We start from the raw sequence: 14,102 nt of genomic DNA on the forward strand, positions 1-14,102 counted from the left end.
TGGTCCTGATCGAAGCCGCCTCCTTGATTCCGCTGAGGTGAGCCTGATCCTTCGTCGCAGTTCCCTTCAGGCGGTGATTCAATAGCCGCTAGCCTTGCTAAAAGCGTTCGACGCTGACGGTCGTTTTCTTCTATGTCAAATAACATTTGTTTGACCTGGTTCAGTGGCCCGTAGATGCGTGGTTGAACGAGGCGCTCAAATCTTTCAGCGTCCATGTGACGAACTTTGTCCTAATCCTGTGACCAAGTCTCCCACTGTGGCCGCCAAAATGTACGCGGTACAGGATGTACATGGTACAAATAAAGAAAGGCATAGAGACTTGTTCCAGAAAGTAGAACACAGTTTTCCACAAGATAACCATTGAGTCTGTCAGTTGAGAACATACCCCCTTTTATAGACGTTTCCTAAGAAGTGGAATGTTGACCGTGTGTCCTTTCCTATCATGTTTTGGTAAACCTCCTTTCTAATAGTCGTACGTATGTCCTTCCTGTCTTTCTCTAGAAGCTTCCTTCTTCTTTACGGTGCACGTGTATTCCACTAAAGGGGAAGTACTACTTCACAGTCCTTTTCGGGATAAGGGGACATCTATCGTGTCCTCCTTAGTGAGGACCACTCCAAGAGGTCCTAATGGTCTTCTTACACGTCAGTTGGTCCGATGATGCCCATACCGACGTCATCCTTTGGCATTTTCAGGTATTTACAAACTCCTCTGGATGATAGCTCAAAAATACCATTTTTCCACCCCAATAGGAAGTCATTATCGTAGGACTCATTTTTTGTCGCAGATATTCACATTTGAGATTACTTGAATTTGCTTTCCAAAAAAAAAACATTTACTTGAATTTCACCCCAAAGACTTGCTCTAATACGGATAGTTTTATCCACTCTTCTACACGTTTTAAGCTATGTAAAAAAAACTCGAATAATCACCCACCGCAACAAGAAAACAACTTGCGGATGTATAGTAGTGACGTGTATTACTGCTTTTAGTCCCTTCTCTCGGACACGTACTTCTCCAGTCGCCTCTTCTCTCCTTACTTTCAAAGAGTTCCTCTATCGAAAAAAAGAAAAGAAAAATGCAGGCCACAACAACGACTATTCCTCTAACCTGCTCACTGTTTCCACTCCAAGGTACCCATTGCCATTAGAACCTCTGTCTGCATCATCTATAACGAAACCAGGCTAATCAAAATCTGTGTTTTTTATTTTGTTTCGTTGGGGGCTCATTTTCAGGTTCTCATGGAGCTGTTGGGCCATCAAAATGTAATCACCCACAGTGGAGAAACTTACAGGTAATTAGGAATTATTAGCTTCTTACTGTTAGCTGAAATTCTACACCAAAAGTTCTAGCTTATTTTCAGTTTCTGCTGGTTCTTATCCACATAGACCTTAAACCCTAAACCCCTAAATTTAATTTGTTTATTTTTATTTATTATAATTTACATAAGAAACCGAGTCTCTTGAATTCCATTTGGGGAACTTTTTGTGAAGGAATTTTTAGGTTTCACTCGAGCTTGTAATATCTTCTTCTTTTACTTGGATTTCTGGTCATCTGAAATTTGTGCTGCTGAATTTATAAAGCTGAGCCTGTTATAAATCTTGTCTCTATTGTTTAAGTGCTTTCTGTTTATTTTTCAGCGAAAATGTTCGCAGAAGGCATTTCAAATTACAGCACAATTTGAGTTGAAGCCTCCTCCATACCCACTGGTATCTCATCATAGGAAGCCATAAAGTCATTGCCTAATTGATTTTGTTTTACGTCTAACTATGATTTTTTCTAATTTATGTGCTAGAATGCTCTAGAGCCACATATGAGTAAGGAAACTCTTGAATATCACTGGGGTAAACACCACAGAACATATGTGGATAACCTAAATAAACAGATAATAGGAACCGAGCTAGATGGATTGTCACTAGAAGATGTCGTACGTATTACGTATAACAAAGGGGATCCTCTTCCAGCCTTCAACAATGCCGCCCAGGTATACTTTCCATTTCCTTAGCTTGGGCTTTCTTGAATTTTTAAAATGAAAGCTCGGAGTGGTTCTTAACAATTCTTTTAAGAAATTTCACTCGAGTTATTTCATGGGTTGAGGAGTTTTTAGTACAGGGATACATTTCCTTCTTTTGAAACTCTGTAACCTTTTTTTGTCCGCGGAAGCCCAAAAAAGTTGTAGTTTTTTGCTGATAACACTATTTAAGCTGGTAAGAATGTAAACTTGAGGTTCCGCTGTTAAAGTGAGGAAGTGATGTTCTCTGAAATTCTCATTTTCATAATCTTAGATTAGTAGTTAAAACTCTTCACCGTGATAATAGTGGATGGATTACGAATCAGAACAAGTGAACAGATAGGTGAATACACTTTTGTGATTAAGTGTATTTGTTGTTTGCAAGTTTTCATTCTAACATAGAACATAGTATTTGTTATTGATTTCCTTCAATACTAAACTACTCATTCTTAACCAAAGAAAGAATCACTGATTATCTTTTGCTTATTGCCAGATTTGGAATCATGATTTCTTTTGGGGGTCCATGAAACCAGGTGGAGGGGGGAAACCATCTGGGGAACTTTTAGAAATTATTGAAAGAGATTTTGGTTCTTTCGAGAATTTCATTACAGATTTCAAGGCTGCTGCTTCTACACAGTTCGGTTCTGGTTGGGCTTGGCTAGCTTGTGGGTGAATTATATACTCTTCTGTTTGCTTATCTTTGAAACAATTTACATTCTTGTAATAACCAAAGGTCTATCTCTTTCTTTTTCCTACTTTCAGATAAAGCCAATCGACTTGATGTGGGCAATGCCGTCAATCCTTGTCCATCAGAGGAGGACAAGAAACTCGTAGTAGTGAAGTGTCCAAATGCTGTGAATCCTCTAGTTTGGGATTACACTGTGCGTATAATTTGACTACATTATTTTCCTTACTCTAGATATATGTCCATGCTTGTCAACTGGCGCCCGGTTCCTGTTTTCTTTTTCAAAACACAGTGTAGATCCTGTTGCTACGACGGGTCTTAGAAATGTAATCAACACAATAGCTAATTTAATCAGCTAATCAGAACTCCATTAGAGTATAATTATCTGGTTATTTTCCATGTAAATCTCATGCAACATTTTGTTTTGCTTGCAGCCAATTCTCACCATCGATGTTTGGGAGGTACTACTAACATATACTTAATGTGTTTGTTGCTCTTATATTTTGCAACTATAGCTGTTTGCTAAATACTAAATCTTGTTTGAAATTTTCATGTGGTTTAACAGCATTCCTACTACATCGACTACCGGGTAAGAATCCACGTCCCCTTCCCTTCTGTCCCGGGATGCACATTATTTACTTTTGTTTTAATCCTCTACTCGTTGTATGTCACCAGAATCGACGGCCTGACTACATATCAGTCTTTGTGGAGAGCCTCGTCTCTTGGGAGGCAGTCAGTTCTAGACTTGAGATGGCAAAAGTTCGAGCAGTTGAGAGGGAGAAAGAAGAGGAGAGGAAAAGACGAGAGGAAGATGAAGATATAATAGACGATGCCGAACCTGCACAAATGTATTTAGACAGTGAGACAGAAGAATCGGAAGTGGAATAAACTCACATTGTCTCTTGACCAGAAAAAACGAAAAGAAACACCAGTTGTAAATGAGACTTTCATTATCTGGTGGCACTGATTCAGTGCCCTTGTCCTTGGTGGCATTGATTCAGTGCCCTTGTCCTTGTAAAATTATCAAGTTGTAATCTTGTATCTTCTCCGTTCTGAACTTCAGTAGTGTATCATATCGTTCACAAGGAGAAAAAAAATGAAGTTTTGTTGTTTCTACTGCTAAGATTTCCTCACTAACAAAAAAGTTCCAGAAGACTTCAGTTTTATATTCCTCATCATAACATAAGAAAAGAAAAAAAAGGTTTTATTTTTGAGAGGCAAATGTCGCAAGCAGAGAAAAAATTTAGCAAAGGGAAAATCTTTTTTTTTTCTTTTCTGTACATAGAACAATGGTCCCTAAGATTAATATTTTTTATGCTACAAAAGTTCGATCCCAACCTCCTAATCTTGAGAACCAACCACTTGATGATTCTCGCAAAGGGAAATCCTTACGGTTCAAAACTTCGGGGTTTTGGTCAAAATGGTAATGATACAAGATAAATAAAGTAGTGAAATGGGTAGAATGTCCCTGGTGTTCTATTTCCACCTTACGCTCCTGGAGTAAGGTACGGTCTAACCAGAAAAAGAAAATACCACAACGTATTGATAAAGGTAAAACACCCAACCAAGAAAATGAATATTCAGATCTTCATGATCATTTCTCTACTACTATGAATATGTCCATGTTCTCTCTCATGTATTATTACAAAGAGACATAAAGCCCGAGTCTGGAAATGCAGATTGGAAGTTACATTTTTCAAATTTAAATTTAAAGCAGATTGGAACATACTGAACAAACATTTGGAGATAGGCATCTGCTAACCTTTCCCCTACAGTCAATACAGCAGAGAGAGTTTAACCATTCAAGTTGCACTGTGATTTGGAAAAAAACTACAGAGAGAATCTTGTTTCTAGATAATTTATTCAACCTCCCCAAAAATCAGTATGATCTCAAAAGAGAGAGTACTCAGCCCTCACATTCACAAAAAAAGAAAAAGAAGAAGTTTTGAAAGGGATGTTGTTGGAGGACATCAACTAGCCTGTAAGTGCAGCATTGAGGGCGCTGTGAACATCAACTCCAATCTGAGCTTCAGCTTTCTCCAAGTCAGTTGTGGCAGAACTCACCTTCTGAGTGAACTCTGCGAGACCCTTTGTAACCTCAGCTGGGTCAATTTGGTCAAGGGGTAATGCCTCAACAGCAACTATATCCGCATAAGAGTTTGCATGGATAAATGCAAATCCACTGCTGATGAAATACTTGGTTGTTTCATTTCCTTCAACCACTGAGAGAACCCCAGGTTTGAGTTCTGCGATGGTAGCTACATGTCCAGGAAGAACTCCCATCACCCCGGTTGTTGCTGGTATAATGACCTGGTCAACCTGGAAGAAAAAAAACTACGTTACACAATTGCAGTAACGAACTACTTGCATCTTGCACTGACAGTCATGCTAGGTCATTTCAACTATGTATTGACTTGTATATAAACGGGATTCCTCAACCCCACTGATTTGTGAGTTGAACTCGTATAACTGTATGGTCTCCAACACATATATGCCTCAAAAAAGAGATAACAAGTGGTTAAATGGTATTGCAAAAGAGAAGCAAATAGGTTATTGTATCATTTCTCTTACTTTACCCAGACAATGACGAGAGTATTATTCAATTTTAATTAGAGAGTAGTCCTTGAAATTGATGGACATGATTTTACTCTGGTATTTGAACTGATCTGTGCAACACTCATTTACTATATCAACTCATTATAACTTGTTGAAACTCACAAGTATCTACAGAATCAAAAGTGTGGGAAAGGACATGTTCTCTTGTACAATCAAAAGGATCAACAAGTAATAATGCAGGCATAGATTGGAATGTTTCGTATCAAACTTTGCTAGGTGCATCAAGCTCCAGAGGGACTTATTCAACAGACACACAAATAATACTATATAGATATTGTATGACATAACCACAAGAATCCTAAGCCACCGCTAACATGAATACTTAGTATACACGAATAATCATAACCCCCACATTTGGTTTCTTTAGGCATTATGCATAAGCTTGTAAATTAGCACCAACCACTATTGGTAGGTCAAATAAGGTTCTACTAATAGTTATCAATTCTGAATAAGAAAATTTCATATTTTCAGGTCAGCTCTAATCAGTATTGCAGATTCCAATCGTAACCCTAAAAAGAAACATCTACTTTAAAGAATAACCTTAAATCCAAAAACTCAATTCTTAACAAATAATAACAACATTTGCAGAAAAATAATCACGAGAAATGAAATGAGATATTTAGATTGAGTTAGACTGACCTCCTTTGAGGACAACTCAGATTGATAAGGCAAGACAAAATTGACAGTAAGTTTATTAGGAATCGATGAAGGAGTAGCAGGACGAGGATTCATGAAAGTCAATGGAGTTTTTGGTGGATCCATATTTGGGGATGCTTTTTTCCATGCATCAATGAATGCTTGATTTGCCGTTGTTTCTCCTGCTGGTAGATCTGTTGATAGAGATCTAGACCCTTTGATCATACTCGATCTAGATAACAACTGACGTGAAATTTGTCGAAACATTTTGAGAAACCCTAGAAATCTTTTCTTTCGCTGTTCTTCAGATATTAGGTTAAATTTCTAGTAGTGCCCCCAAATATTATGTTTCTCCTCACTGCGTTGTTTAGCAAAGACTCGGTTGTGATATATTGGTGCAGGATAGAGTGAGGGATGTGATTCGGAAATTTGTTGTTTTAAAAGGAGAGACTTGTAAACACATATATTTTTTTAGATCCTATTCACACGATTCTTCTTTATAAGCAAAAGCCCAGTGGGGCTACTGATCTGCCTCAGACCCTCAAAAGATGGTAAGAAGTAAGAACTAGACTGGAGCATGGAGGAAGAGACCTGATTATAGAAGTAATCCTTTGTATGATGGAAAATTTCTTGTTTGGTCCTAGGCCCATATAGTTATTTATAGTAGGGTCCAACTGGAATCTTTTTTTATCCAGAGGTCCAAAATTAATTAAAACATGGAAATGTCCATAATGCCCATTACTACCAAACGTGTGTGTCTACACTGCTTACAAATTTGAGTACATATCTGGTACACTGCTTAAAAATTCGAGTACATATTTGCTACACTGCTTACAAATTTGAGTACATATCTGTCTGAGTACATATCTGTCGTACTGCTTACAAATCCGATTATATATCTGAATGCTTACAAATTCGAGTACATATTTGCTGCACTACTTCCAGGTAGAGTACAAATCTGTAAGAATCAATGATAAATAAATTAGAAAACGTATTAGGATCATACAATGTAGCAACCCAACATTCTATGTTCCTCCAAATCCATTTGCAGCACACCTTCTTTCAAATACACGTCACAACCAATTTGTAACTTCATCAAGACCACCACCGATTTCACAAGCTTGCAAATATGAACCAACAACAACTCATGTTCCTATCATTCAAAATCTGTCATTTCTTGCAATAAGTTCTGAACTGCAGCTCCAGATCATCTTCATATCCAATTCCAGTACTGAATCAAACGTAACAAAGAGCATCTATTTCAGTATTTCATATACGTACTGAATCAAACATAACAAGGAGCACTTCCTATGAGTATGCGATATATGTACTGAAGATTCATGAACTACAAATCAACAGTATGACAACAACAGGTGACAGATCTATGAAAAATAAGAGAATTGAAAGACATATTACAGTATTTCACATAAGTACTGAAGGGTAAGACTAAAAAAGGAGCAAAAACACAGCAAATAGCACTTCCTATCAGTATGCATACATACTCATGGATCGAACCAAAAAAATTGGAAAAACTTCAAATAAAACAAAATTAGAAGAGTTTCGTATCAGTACGCCATATATGTACTGTCAATTCATACACGAAAAACAACTGTAACAAACCTAAAAAATGTTATAATGTTGAACCAATAATAAATCACAAATAACCGCTACAGTTTTAGTTACCTGTAACCCTGGGAAAACAGCATTGTTAATCGCAGATTCCATATCAACCCAAAGAACAGGATCTTTCTTGAAGAAAATCATGCCACCTCTGGGACCTCGTAATGACTGCAAATTGAAACAGAAGACATAGTAAACAACATGACCCTTGAACCTAAACCAATAAAAACAAATGCTGCTTGTGTTGGTGTCAGTAGTTGCAGTCTTGCAGACTTCATGAATGGGACTAGGTGTACCTGGTGAGTGGTGGTTGTTACAACATTACAGTATTCAAATGGGTCGGCAAGTACAAATGCAGCAACGAGACCACTTATGTGAGCCATATCCATCATGAGAAAAGCCCCAACAGAATCTGCAATCTTCAAGAAACATAGCAGGAAAGGGAATTAGGTGTGCGTAATGGGTTAACTAGTCTGATTCTCTGATCACTAAGAATCACAATTGTTGACAATCAACTAGCTCAGTTTCCTATCAGTATTATACATACATACTCATGGATCGAACCAAAAAAATTGGAAAAACTTCAAATAAAACAAAATTAGAAGAGTTTTGTATCAGTACGCCGTATATGTACTGTCAATTCATACACGAAAAAAACTGTAAAAAACCTAAAAACCATAAAAGCGTCAATCAAATCGATTTGATTATCATAATACAATAAAAAACAAATCAAAAGAAGAAAAGCCGAACAAAATAATCAAACAAGATGATTAGAAAGCATACCTGGAAACAGAAAACAAATATTCTCCTCGTAAATCATAATGATGCACCATCTTGTTGTTCTTCTTCTTAAAAGTAGAATAGGTTTCTGTCAGTACGGGATATACGTACTGCTGGTTCATACACAACAACAAACTGAAATAAATCTAAAACCAACAAAAATGGAACTGGTATAATCAGATCTAATAACGAAATGAACAAACAATCTGATTATTCATCTAGATCTACTAAAATAATCAACAAATTAGACACGGAGATAAAAGACGAAATCAAATGCAACCACGATTAGATCGTGAAAACCCTAATATAAACATTGCAACAAAGAAATTTTCATCTGATTTTGTAGAAGCGAGAGATATTGAAGAAGACCATAAATCGAGAGAGTCTTATTTCAGTATCGAAGATATGTACTTATGAATCAAACAACAACAAGTGATAAAACTAAGAACAAAACAGAATCAAAAGCAATTTGTATCAGTATTCAACATATGTACTGTTGGATAATACCCCTGAAATAACAAACAAGCACGATTTTGATAAAATCAAGAAGCGAAAACAACAAGATTATCAAATCGAAATTTCAAATATGTTAAAAACATCATAATCTAGCCAAACAATTAAATAATTACGATCAAGATTCATAAAAAACAAACCAAAACAAAAACAAATGCAAAAAACAAACAAAAACCGAAAGAAGAAGGTGAAAACGTAATCAAAACGATCTGATCTTCACAGATTCAGTTGAAAAAAAAAAAAACAACAACAGAAAGAGATATTACATAACATACATGTAAATATTCAAAGAGATCTTCATAAAAACTCTAGCTCGTAATCCAAAAGCAGGAGCAAAATTTGAGAAGATGAAGAAAGAGAGGAGGAGAGCGGAAAAAAATTTGCCTCTGCAACAAGATGAAAAAAATAGTGATTTTTTTTAAGAAATATATATGTATTATCAGGGAATGGGTAGTTTGGGTATTTTTAAAAGTGGATTATGACGTCCCGCACGTGTACCGGACCAGGGGATAAAAATTTTGGTCCAATTTCCTCTTTTTCTTTTTATTATGGACCTCTGGTTACTGGGCTTTAGTGGGTGGACCTGCTACTAACTAAGACTACCATAATAGTACCTATTGGTAATTCCTACTTGTATGATAGGTTAAGGCCTAGTTTGGTATTGCTGCGGCTTTTGAAAGCACTTTTCTGTTGTGCGTTGATGTGTTGTGCTATGAGAAAAAAGCAGTTAGACGTTTGGTAAAATATTAAATAAAATTAAAACTGATTAACAAAAGCAATCAAAGTGTGTTTGGTAAAATATCATATGTAACTATTGTTGTTGTATCAAATGACAAAAATAGACTTATATCTGAAAATAATTTTGTTTCAATTTTAGGGTTTAAAAATAATTAACTTTTTTTTCCATTAAATATAAACATATATAATATTAAATTTACTTGACCACTTTTTAATATATATATATATATAAATAATTTTCAAACAAAAAATCAAACTAAAATTAAGTAATTATTTAATATTATTATCTACTGTGATATTAAACAAATATTTTATTATTTAGTTTTTTTTTTGACAAATTAAATGAAAATGTATCATAAAATAGTTTAAAAATAATATATAATAATATTAAAGAATAAAATATATGAAATAAAAATGGATTGTATATATATTTAAGGGTAATTTTTGTCATTTACAAAATAAAATAGGGACAAAAAGGATAAATCAAACATTAAATTTTGGTGGGACCCAAAGCTTATGCTTTTGTAGCTTTTAAAAGCTCCTCCTCCCCAACTTTTGAAAATTGAGGAATTTGGGAAGTGCTTTGGGTAAAAAGCACTTTGATTTTTTTTTACCAAACACCAATTTCAAAAACTATTAACATATATAGGTTTTGAAAGTGCTTTTGGAAAAATAAAAGCATTACCAAACCCAGCCTAAGTGGATTAAGTACAAGCATTGATGAGAATCAAATTTTCTGGAAACAATTCTGGAAAACAAGCTTACCCCAAATAATTAAACTTTTTCTTTGGAATGCATAAATAACTCGCATGTTAGACTAGTTTTAGGCTGCAATGATACAAGTTGTATATTTTGCGGTTATTCAACCGAATCTGTAAATCATTTACTATTTGATTGCTGCTTTGCAAAAGCTATATGGGATTTACGCCGTTTTCAGGTGGTTTTATGAATGCTCCTTTAAATATTTCTTTTCAGCAACATTATGAATTATGGAATACAGGGAATGATAGGGGTATCGAGAACCTGACCGAAATCGCATCAACTAAATGTTGGTTTATCTGGAAGGAGAGATGCTCCAGAATCTTTCAAGATAGATCAATCACTTCTCTGCAAACTTCTATCTCTATCCTGAGATTTCTAAATTTTTGGGGAAACTCGACTATCAAAAAGAATATTGTTCCTTGTCCTGAAATCAGAACTCCATGGATTAAACTGGATATCAACTGCTTAAAACTTAACTTTGATGCCTCTTGGATTTCTTATATTACCAACTCTGGTTTAGGTCTAATCATACGAGATGATGCATGAGATAGCTAAGGAGCTAAATCTGGAGTGTTCAAAGCTAGCTTCTTGTCCGGAAAAAGCAGAAGCTCTTACGTTGTTGCAGGGATCTAAATGGGCAAAGCAATTGAACGTTGCAAATTTCTGGATAGAGGGTGATTGTAAAAGAATAATTGACTTTACTAGAGGCATAAAGTCTTTAATGTCTTGGCAGAATCAGGGAATCGTGAAGGAAGCTATGAAGATCTTGAAGGAATGCAACAACTTCCTAGGGTTTAATTTTACCAACAGATCAGGAAATCAAGCTGCTGACAAGTTGGCTCTTGAAGCAAGAAAATCTTCTCTTTTCAATGAATGGTTGCAAACAATGCCAAACTTTCTAGGCAATATTTTGATCATAGATAATTGTAATAGAAAGTTAGTACATAATGTAATTTCCCTTCCAACTACTCTAGTTAATTACGTGATTGACGGTAGCTCTATTTCCGGGCATAATATGCTAGGGATCTGACTATCTCTTACAGTCTTTTCTATCCCCTGTATTCTTGAGTTTCTTCAGTAATACAATCTTGATTCACAAAAAAAATAGAAGTAATATTTTACCACCAAATAGCAAGAGAGCGTTCTACTTCATCACAAATTCTATGAGTAAAAAGAAATTTGCATGCTGTAAAAGAGGACTTTAAAAAAAAAACAGTAACCAAAAAAAGTTTACATGCTACAAAAGAAGATTTTAAATCAGAAATGTCCTTTAGGTAAGGTTTCTTTGAAAGCAACCTATCAAATTTTGATCAAACACTTTTTGTACGTCACTCTATATAATAACATGGAAATCTATGATCTCAAATGCCATCTTTTTATAACCGTCAAATTGCACAAGTTTCGGCTTCAAGATGGAAAAATACCAAAAAAGATGGAGTTGTGCAGAAAACAGCTTTATTGGCAAAATCTCGTATCACATAACATGTATTTAGTCCAACCTAGAGACATCCATTTATCCATTCTAATGCTATGTTGAAAAGGATATGGCTAAAAGGAATTGACTTTGGTTTTTGCAAATAAGGTATTAGCATCATCATACAAAGAAGAAAAGGAACACAAAATCCAAAATTCTAACAGATCAATAAAGGTTTTATTAGCAAAATGGAAGTATGAATACATGACGGAGATTAAAAAAATGGAAGTAATGTTCAATTTCTCTATCTTGAGTCAGTTTCAGTTTTCTTTTTTTGTATATATTGTGTTAATCCAATAGCAGCTGGTTTATGTTGGATTCTAGTCGTGAATAAAGGGGTTCAGTTCTTTTTTTCGCCGACATCTGGTAACTTTTATCCTTTTCTCTGCTCCGCATGGTTCTCATGGTATGTTGTTGTTCAATTTTATTAATCTTCTTTAGAAACATTGAGGATAATGTTTAGTTTAGGTTTGGGGGTGAAGAGTAGATACCATGTCGCTGCCATTGTGCTATAATTGAAACTGAACTATGCCTTTAAAAAAAATTAAAAAAAAATTGATGAAAAAAATAAAAATAAATTTGTGCTCGTCTACCATGAACTGTGATGCCTGCGCGTATATGTTAGGGTTCTCGATCTAGATGATGATGTACTAGTTTGATATCTTTCTGATTCTATCACAGTAACATTCGAGTTTTATTTACTATTTTTGAAACTTTTTGAACATGTGATTTGAAAATGCACTTGCACTATCTATCAAACATGTATAGCGCCTGATTTGCATAATCCAGCAGACCGCCAATCATCTAGAATATCGATGTTGCATGTTGCATGTTGTTATAATGTTAATGTAATGTATCTTTTTCTTTTATGAAAAGTCGTTGTATCTTCGTTGTATCATCTTGTTTTCTTCTCTTTCATTCTTACTCTAAATAAATAAATGATAAGACAATTTGTTATATTTTGTTCCATAAAGTCGGTATTTGTTTACTTCTTGTTTCAAAGTTGTCAAAGTAAATAGTCAGTATCAATGCATTTTCATATGTTTGTAATTAGTCTTTGTGTTAGTATTGTAAATAGTCATGTAATAAGCAAAGGAGGGTGTAGCTAGCTTGGATTTGAATCGGTTCAACTATATCTTACTTATTGGCAGACATGACTTCGGTTGATAAATCAGTTTTTATGCATGCTCGTGATAGAATTACACCTTACACTCTTATCACATATTAACAATTAGAACTCTTGGATTTCAATTTTTTTTTTTTTTGTGTTGGAATCAGTGTGTGTCACTTGTACATTGAAAGCTAGATTGACATATCCATTTTGTTGTGAACTAATCTTAGAGTTGCAGGTGACACATTTCATACAAGATGAGCTCTATTTTGTCCTAGAACTTTATGGGTATGTACTAAGCAAACCCTCACGAGACTTCAACTCGTCCACTAGGGATACTTAGTGGTTTAAAAGGCTTATTGCATCCGCTAAATGAAATCGAGAGACCAGCGATAATGGTATAGGTATGATTTCTTAGTTTTTAGTTTACTCGAGGTCGAGCAAAATTCAGGTTTGGGGGTGTGATCGGTGCCTAATAATGCATATTTTTAGATTATTTTGTTGTCTTTTGTCACATATCAAGTGTTGTATTGTCCTATTTTAAGCCAAATTGTGTATTTTGCATCTTGAAGAATCAGTAATCTTATTGTTGTAAACATTTTGTGTTTGTTTTGTAGGAGTGATGAAAATTTGGAGGCTCATAAAATGAGAAGGTGACTGGAGGTTAGAGTGGCAACAGTATAGAGAGTGGAATTCACGTGTGAACTAATGATCAACTCATATCAGAAAGTAGATGGACTGAATAATGGGTTTAATCCATGTTTGGAAAATGATAAAACAAGTTAAAACTTCATACACCTAAGCTAGGTACAATCATCCAACACCCAAACGTGCCTTGATCACTTTCTCATTGACAATAAAACTTTAATTTCCTCTCATATCCATTTTCCTCTCTACTGAGTACTCTCCATACCGACCACACCCTGTCTCCTCCTTTTTCAAACTGCCAAACCCATACCTTACTGTAAACACTTTCTCCATTTTCTTTCAATAGTCGACAATGAAGTCTCGAGCCCCATCCTTGTTTTCACCGATTTTACTCTTTCTAAACATCTCCCCATTAATTGTCAATCAATTGTACCTCTATCTTCACAATAACCTAACAATAGGTAGGTGGATTTGTTTGAGTACAAGAGAAAAGAAGACATGCCCATTAAT

General features: G+C 35.2%; 2 protein-coding genes across 2 annotated transcripts; one reads left to right on the plus strand and one right to left on the minus strand.

The window, feature by feature from the left end:
- Positions 1-1,012: 1,012 nt before the first annotated feature.
- LOC113292669 (superoxide dismutase [Fe], chloroplastic-like) lies at positions 1,013-3,811 on the plus strand. The gene is made up of 9 exons (XM_026541550.1): positions 1,013-1,131; positions 1,234-1,292; positions 1,639-1,707; positions 1,794-1,982; positions 2,503-2,674; positions 2,772-2,890; positions 3,129-3,155; positions 3,260-3,283; positions 3,370-3,811. The coding sequence occupies exons 1-9, from the start codon at positions 1,077-1,079 to the stop codon at positions 3,580-3,582; spliced, it is 927 nt and encodes a 308-aa protein (XP_026397335.1). The 5' UTR covers positions 1,013-1,076; the 3' UTR covers positions 3,583-3,811.
- A 498-nt stretch (positions 3,812-4,309) lies between these two features.
- Positions 4,310-6,327, minus strand: LOC113297320 (ATP synthase subunit delta', mitochondrial-like). The gene is made up of 2 exons (XM_026545754.1): positions 5,950-6,327; positions 4,310-5,013 (listed from the first exon to the last, which is right to left on the minus strand). Exons 1-2 carry the CDS (start codon positions 6,211-6,213, stop codon positions 4,669-4,671), a joined length of 609 nt encoding a protein of 202 aa, XP_026401539.1. The 5' UTR covers positions 6,214-6,327; the 3' UTR covers positions 4,310-4,668.
- Between the last annotated feature and the right edge of the window lie 7,775 nt (positions 6,328-14,102).

Source organism: Papaver somniferum, chromosome 7 (assembly GCF_003573695.1).
Source record: "Papaver somniferum cultivar HN1 chromosome 7, ASM357369v1, whole genome shotgun sequence".
NCBI classification, from domain to species: domain Eukaryota; kingdom Viridiplantae; phylum Streptophyta; class Magnoliopsida; order Ranunculales; family Papaveraceae; genus Papaver; species Papaver somniferum.